The 7,674-nt window shown below is 34.8% G+C and overlaps 1 protein-coding gene across 3 annotated transcripts; it reads right to left on the bottom strand.

Moving 5' to 3' along the window:
- Positions 1 to 231: 231 nt before the first annotated feature.
- LOC125215213 lies at positions 232 to 6,617 on the bottom strand. 3 transcript variants are annotated; one of them, XM_048116570.1, is made up of 11 exons: positions 6,319 to 6,617; positions 6,064 to 6,199; positions 5,294 to 5,444; positions 5,065 to 5,154; positions 4,890 to 4,998; positions 4,636 to 4,740; positions 4,374 to 4,502; positions 3,115 to 3,164; positions 2,781 to 2,878; positions 2,351 to 2,635; positions 232 to 980 (listed from the first exon to the last, which is right to left on the bottom strand). In XM_048116570.1, exons 3-11 carry the CDS (start codon positions 5,409 to 5,411, stop codon positions 489 to 491), a joined length of 1,476 nt encoding a protein of 491 aa, XP_047972527.1. In that variant the 5' UTR covers positions 5,412 to 5,444; positions 6,064 to 6,199; positions 6,319 to 6,617; the 3' UTR covers positions 232 to 488. The 3 variants fall into 3 exon arrangements, with proteins under 3 accessions (XP_047972527.1, XP_047972524.1, XP_047972526.1); XM_048116567.1 differs by having other exon boundaries at positions 4,890 to 5,154; XM_048116569.1 differs by having other exon boundaries at positions 4,890 to 5,154; positions 6,064 to 6,110.
- Between the last annotated feature and the right edge of the window lie 1,057 nt (positions 6,618 to 7,674).

Below are 7,674 nucleotides of genomic sequence, written 5' to 3'. Positions count from 1 at the left end.
TAATTTGTTTAGAGTTACAACTCTCAAACATGAGAAAACTCAAACTCCCAAAAACGCGAGAAAACTCAAACTCCCAAAAACGCGAGAAAACTCGAACTACCAACCTATTTTTGGAAGAAAAACGTTTTACCAACAGCGATACAATAATACTGCAACTTACTGACTTTGATATACACCTCGAATTTCTAACCTATTGTTTCAAAGGAAAACGTCTTACTATCTGAAGTACACTGAAAACTGCAATTCCGATATATAGTATTACATCAGTGTGTAAAAATAAACATTCATGACTACCTCGTCATCGTTCATACTCAACAATACAATTTCCAAAGTGCGAATACAATTTAAAAGCAGCCTAGCTACTGCAGAGCTTTGGAGATCACCACCCACTTTGAAATTTTGATAGCAATGACAGTGATGTGCAACTTTTCTAGTAGTCACTTAACAAGAAAACAACACAAGGGTGAAAAATGAGAAGGAATGCACCTTCATTTTGAAGCTCTTTTCCCGAGCTCAACGAGCATAGTCAATAAAGCTTCACACATTTCGCAAGCATCGGGCTCAGTGGGCTCTTTCTTCCATGAAGAGTACACCATCCAGGAATGGTCGAGTTTCTTATCGGGCTTGACCACAACAGAACCAGGGACTTCAGCATCGCGGCAAGTCACGAGGCCATCGCTCTTCTCTCCGTATCTTAGTTGCAGGTGGAGGGCCGTGATAGCCATGGCAGCGGAAACTGGGACTATGACAGGCACCTTCCGTGCTGCAAAGATGGCATCATCGTCTGCATCCTCATTTAAAATTCGAGGTAGCCAGGGGAGTTCTGCATGTGCAATGTGCGACATGGTGGCAAGCACACCGGGCCCCACACTTGCTTCGGAGTGGAACGAGATGAGAGGAATATTATCGGGAAGCTTGTGCTTACGGATAAATTCCTTTCGCTTCTCATAGGTGAGATCCTCAAGTGCTCTTATATCACCCTTGACAAAAGAATAACCATAACTCAGTTACATTGATCTTGAAAACCAAGTATACAGAAAACCGGCCATAAAATCACATCTGAAACTTCAAACTAAAGAAGCGGAGAAGCAGATAATCAGTAGGTCATATCTGAAATGCACAAAGCAGCTGATTTGGATTATACAGTTGGCATAAGCTCATTAAAATGTATGATAGAAACGAGTTGCATAAAATATAAAATACCAACAGCTAGATTAAAATGGCTTCTACACATTCACGGAAGAAGGATTCCAAAAATATTGTTTGTTCAAAATTGACAGTTTTTCATAAAAAGCACAAGTTTGCTCCAACCAAACTGTGAACCATTCAAATGAAGAATTACACACAAATATAAATCAATTGAAAAAACTGTAAACTATAGAATGTAAAATCCATCATATGCTTTGACGAATATATTTCCCTTGTCTAAAAAATAATTAAGTATTATTTTAGGTGTTTATAAGCAGCCTTTGTTTTAAATGGCCTTTTCGCGATCTGAGAGAATACCAAAATATGATAAGATTAATTGTCCCTTCACTTCCTTCTTTTTTCCTTCTCCTTGATGAAAACATACGTATGTTGTACATAGAGGCAAAGGCACAACTTTTCAATCTTATTCTCAAAATTTTGATAAAGGAGTGTTTAATATATATATGTTTGCTATTAATGTTTTGAAGAATGCGAGACATCATAAACCAGCACTATGTGGAACTGTGGAAGGTAAAGAGAACAAGACAAAAAGAAGGTAAAAATGAAGAATGTTTAATACTCCCTCCGTCCGCCATTAAATGTCAATTTTTTTCCTTTTCGTCCGTCCGCCAAAAATATGTCCCATTTCACTTGTACTATATGGAAGAGAATCAACTTGGTGATTCTTTTCTCTCCCCAGTTTATTTTCTTGTACGGAATCAAAGATATACCAGAACACAAAATTCAGCACATGAGAAAATTCACATCAAGGAATGTACAAGCACTCCAAAGTAGTCATTTTAACTATGTCCATAGTTCCGCATTCTTCAAGCCTTTCTCAAGTAATAGTAATTCATGAAACCATTCTAGACTATGGAAATCATCTAGAGTGAAATGATGTATGTAATTTCAATTTTACTTGTCTAATGTATATCATAGTAAACTATGTTTTGTTTTAATAATTGCTCTATATATATTTGTGGTTTTCAAGTTATTGTGTAGCATAACAGAATGCATAATTCAAAGTACCATAAGTGAGTCCACCATAATTGGAGTAGCCAATGCAAACAGACAAGCTCTCAGTGTCACCGGTTCATATTGCATATGTATAACTCTCCAACACATGACCGTTAACATTTTTACATAAGAAAGAGAGTGTCACCTTAATCAGTTTGCAAATCAGAAACTCCATGATCCTCCGAGTTTCCTTGTCAGCAACCTGACCTTCACGAAGAATATCAGAAGCTATGGGTGTTCCTCCATAGGGACTCTGTACAAGTGCCAATCCTGCAACTTTATCTCTCAACTCTTGTGAATAAATAGACAAGGCAGCTGCAGCATCAACTCCGCCCTTGCTATGGCCAAGCAACATCACACGTTTACCAGATCCCCAATATAACTCCTCTATGTATTGCTTCAATTCCCAAGCATTGTGCTCCACTGATGCCTAAGTTAGGGTATTAAAACAAATATAAAAAGTTGTCACGTATCAAATAATGAGATTACAAATTTAATAGTACGGCCACTAAAAAATCGGTTACAAGTTCTGAAATAAAGCAAAAAAGAAAAATATAAATAAAAAGCTGCATTACCTCACTGTGAATCTTAGCAATATGGCAAGCAAGACCCATCTTTGAGAAAAACCTCTTGGTGCTGACAAAATACAAGGGACCATGATTGCTGAAAAGTCCTGACTCATTTCACAAAATTCAAATGTTGAACAAATCGGACCACGACGTATATTAACCTATTGGTGAGGGTGCTTGGTAATTTGAAAGGAATTGGATAAAGGTAGATAGTGGTAGGACATGAGAATCGGTAGGTTTTTAAAACCCCATTGAATTGGGGGTATCAATCCTCTATACCAAGCACCCTAAAGTATAATAAATAGAAAAAAGGTCTTCAAGAAACCATAATTTGTCAAACCTGGAATCAGCAGGTAGACAAAAGAATCCGGCAGTTTGTGGACCCCATTCCTGACAACAATACATACACAGATACATGTGATCTGGTTGTAGCTCTGCCAAGTTGAAAATACAAGGACAAAATCTCATAAACCATCAAAAGATTGAAAATTAAAATGACATGATGCACTGACCTATTTATTTTATTCAAAGGACGGGGATATTAAGAATGGAGATTTGACTTTATTAGAAGTGAATACTAAGTAGGAAGATGGTTCGCGCTTACTTATGTTTTCATATTTCCATAAGTGCCTCATTATTTCAAAACAAAATTGGTTAACATCAAATGGACTCTTCATCAGAGAAGCGTAGTAGGGCCTATGTTGCTTCAACAACAGTGTGGTATCAACTGGTGCAGTGGTGCTACTGACCAGAAATATTCATAAAAAAGATACAACTCACATCGATGTTCACTACCAATTGAGCTTCAGCAATACCTTATACATAGCATCTAAAACAAATGCAGCACTGGCCTCAATCTAATGAGTTGACTCTTTAAATTTTCATATTATGATAAATAAATAAGGTGAAAATGTGATTCTAACCTAGTAGTTATGATAAATAAATAAGGTGAAAATGTGATTCTAACCTAGTAGAAACAAAAAGAAGTCATACAATGAACAGTTTGTTACAGCAATACTCATATCTATTATAGAGAAAGACAGTCAACAATTCATCAGCCTTGTCAAATTTATTAGAAATTCTAATTATTCAGACATTTTTAATCTTTTCAAATTTAGTAATTATGGAAGGTACTAACTGCTTTGGTTTTGGTTGAAAAAGATGTTTAAACTATACCTGACTAGTGAAACACTCAAAATGATCCATATGCTGATATAAGTATGACTACATGTTTTACTCCTTAAGAATTATTTAACATGACCACATCTCTTGCAATATATATCTTCTGTGCGGCTACATGGTATTTGTCGAACTTGACATGAAACACATTAAATATCATAAAAACCCAGCAATGGATTCTTTAAGGAGAAATTTTAAGCAATAAAGCAGTACAAGGACATGGGATTTGGCAGAGTCAATTATCTCAGAAGTCAGGACATATCTTTTCAAATTACTCCAAATGGGTAAGACTAATTATATTCCTGCTTTCAAACTTAAGTGATAACTCAGTGGCATTTTAATTGTATTAATTAAAAAAAAGAACAATGAAAAAACAAACCATATCAAGGTAAAATTATTATGAACTTCATAATATGGTACCTAGTTTCTTGTAACAGCTCTAGGAATCTAGCTGATCCATCCTCAACTGGAGCCATTTCAGGAGATGCTTGTAACCACCCAATGTCATCTGAAGACCCATTCAAAGTTCTCAGAACTCGAGATACAATACTGGAAAATAGCAGAATGAAGGTCACAAACAGCCCAAAAGATCAAATACAACTATAACAATTAAGGGAATACTTCCCCAAAACTACAACTAAATAAGTATTTTTCAAACAAACAAAAAATAATTTCCTTTCACCTCTGCAGACGAGCATGAACACATCCCCTATGATAACCTATACATCTCCATGTTTCTATTGCTGATCTCCAAGCAAATTCAAAGAAAGAGATAGGGAGCGTCAACCTACAAACAGAAATAGGTCATCGAATATCAGATTGAAAATGTTAAAGAATCTCATGATCAGACTTAGATCCAACTCAATCATGTACTGGTTGTGAGCAATGTCATTCACTAAGGACTCAATAAAGAAAGCATTGTAGCAGTAGCTTTACCCTTTAAAAACGAAGTGGAAACCCCTAGAGTAATTTTTATAAACAATTTCTGATCCTGAATTGATGAATGATAGATCCTCCAGATATATGCCATCTCTGTCAAGAAAGCCTAAGCTTGTACTGCAGTTACAATCTCTTGATGAAGATGCATATTCAAGAGCCAAATTTTGTTTACCAGTGCAGGTTCCAATTGTTGGTTGTTTGCAACAAGAATTGATCTCTGAATCTCTTAACAATCGAATCACATCCCTCAACACAAGATCTTCTGCAAGTACAGAGTTAGAAGAAACACCAAGTTGAGGTGAGAAATTAGACAAAGCTGCATGTAATTGCAATGTTGACAAGGCCATTATATTAGCAACTATGAACAAATAATTATAATGCTAAATACTCCTACAACTTACCAATAAATTCAATCACTCGGCGTGTTATACAAGAAGTTAAGCTTAAGAGGCGAGAAAAAATGTCATCCATTTCCGTACAGTAATAACAACAAATTTCTGAGAGAATTTGGTTTGCCATGGCCCCAGAAGTTCTCAAAGACTAGGATAGGCCCTGCAAATAAGTCTAATATTAGACAGTGCATGCACACCTTACATTAACAGCTTGTGGGTCTTCCCATATCTTGTAACTTTTTTCTTTTTTAATCCAAAAAGTATTAAAGGTGTAAATGGAACCTCCTCTTTGCCTATATATGATTCAGAGGGGAACTAACTTTTTTCACTCCATAATGCAAATTTTGTAGTATAGCCTAAGATCTATAAACACCTATTGACATTTACCCAAAACCAGGCAGTTTCCTATCAACAGACAACAGTCAATGCATGTGTAACTAACCCGTTCCACACTCTCCTCAATCAGTTAATCTGATTAATAGTAATATGGATCAATTAAAATTACAATGAAGGACAAGTCACACCAACATCATCAAATATGGAGTATCATTCAATTGCAAAAAAATGTATACGAGCTAATTGAAAATGAATATTTTAGCAATGATTCAAAAGAACATCAATTGCTCAATTACATCAAAAGTCTAGACTTAATTAATCATAATTGCCCTATAGATATTCGGATCGCAAAAACGCAATAACTGTTCAATTATTTCAGATCCCACATTTCATCGATCAGCAATTGTGCGACAAAATGAGGCCACATGTGAGGCGGTACTTACTTGAAGCTGTTGAAAAATGCAGTTAAAATGGACGGCTATTCCCAAATCTGCAACGCCAAGAACACGAGCTTGTTCACCAAAGAATTTATTTATACAGACACATGTGTGTGTGAGAATCGCAGTAAAGAAGGCATCCCTAATTCCAATAAAGAATAAAACTTTATTCATGAAATGATAAGAATCCACATTTAATATGGGGGAAAACAGAATACATTATCTATTTTATAATGAAAAAATTGAATTTCTCGTGAAAACCTGTCACGATGGGTTGGCCCCACCAAAGCCACATTTGATCATTCAAATCCGAATCCAGAAAATAAATGGATTGGTTCCAAAACTTGATGCTTCGGAAAGCCCTCCAAAAATTGAATCAATTGGCGCACCAAAACTTTTTCCAGCTTTAACTATGCGAGAGAAGCAATCCTGTTGCAGTAACTGTAAAAGGGAAAAAGAGAAAAGAAAAAATGGAAATGGGGAATTTGAAGCATAATTAATTAGATTGGGTGAATCGATGTACACGCGTCTGGATAGAGATGAGTGTTTGCAAAGTCAGCAGCGTAAGGTCATAAATTGGAGCCTCCATGAAAAGCGGGAGTTACTAAGATTGCTTCCTTTGAAGGCAACGTTTCTAGCTCTAAACATTCATTGCATTTTTCGGTCCACTAAGATTTAGGTCTTTTTTGATTAAATAAAGTAAAGCTTAAAATTACTTTAAAAAAAATTTGGTACTCATAAATTTTGGTACGAATGTAAATGAGAAATTAATGATATAGCACATGCATCTCTAAAATTAGTGATATGGAGAATAATAAATGTCTTCTCTATACTATATTTTTCTCTCAATTTTAACTATTTCCTCCGTTTCCACTTAAAATGACTTACTTTTCTTTTTGGTTTATTACAATCAAGATGACCAATTACTACAAATAGAAACACATTTTTTTCTATTTTATTCTTTCTTTCTTACTTTACTTTCTTCACTTAAAACACAGAATAAAGTTGTATAAAAAGTATGTCGTCTAAGAAAGAGATCATTTTTTTGGGACGATTATCATTTTTTTAAAACAAGTGTAAAAAAAAGACTCAACTACCTTGAGACGAATATTATAATCAGTGTTTTATAAGTTCGACCACGAACCGGCAGCTGGTCCGGTCCGGTTCAGCCCCAAAAACTGTTAGTATGCTAGGCCGCCTTGAACTGGCGAAACCGGCCGATCGGACCGAGTGAACCGGAAACCGGTTTTCATGTTTAAAATGTCTTGTTAAAATATGAGAGTAGAGGAGATTGAATCCTAGACCTCTAGCTAAGAAATCAACACCTCTACCACTCTACCACATGGTCTTGAATGAAATCTTGTGAACATTAATTATTATTGTTATATATTAAATCTATAACTTTTTGTCCACACAAATTAATAATTTGAGTTTAGTTTTATACTTTTAAATAATTTTTAATTGTGATATGTTTAATTTTAATTATAAGCCACTAAATTTTATTTTTATTGGTGTAATATATATATATATATATATATATATATATGAAAAAATAATTTTACCTAAGATTTAATATTATATATATTATTAATATATTTTATTACTTAATATTTACTA

Source organism: Salvia hispanica, chromosome 3, assembly GCF_023119035.1.
Source record: "Salvia hispanica cultivar TCC Black 2014 chromosome 3, UniMelb_Shisp_WGS_1.0, whole genome shotgun sequence".
Classification (NCBI taxonomy): domain Eukaryota; kingdom Viridiplantae; phylum Streptophyta; class Magnoliopsida; order Lamiales; family Lamiaceae; genus Salvia; species Salvia hispanica.
The sequence above is the reverse complement of the archived record's forward strand: the minus strand, read 5'-3'. Positions and strand labels throughout refer to the sequence as shown.

Excerpts from the sequence above, each read along its gene's own strand:
- LOC125215213 (XM_048116567.1), bottom strand. The coding sequence starts at position 5,411 with ATGGCAAACCAAATTCTCTCAGAAATTTGTTGTTATTACTGTACGGAA. Across the intron at positions 2,879-3,114 it reads TGTCTACCTGCTGATTCCAG|GACTTTTCAGCAATCATGGT; the intron begins GTTTGACAAATT and ends GAAATGAGTCAG. Across the intron at positions 981-2,350 it reads TGATTTGCAAACTGATTAAG|GGTGATATAAGAGCACTTGA; the intron begins GTGACACTCTCT and ends TCTTTTGTCAAG.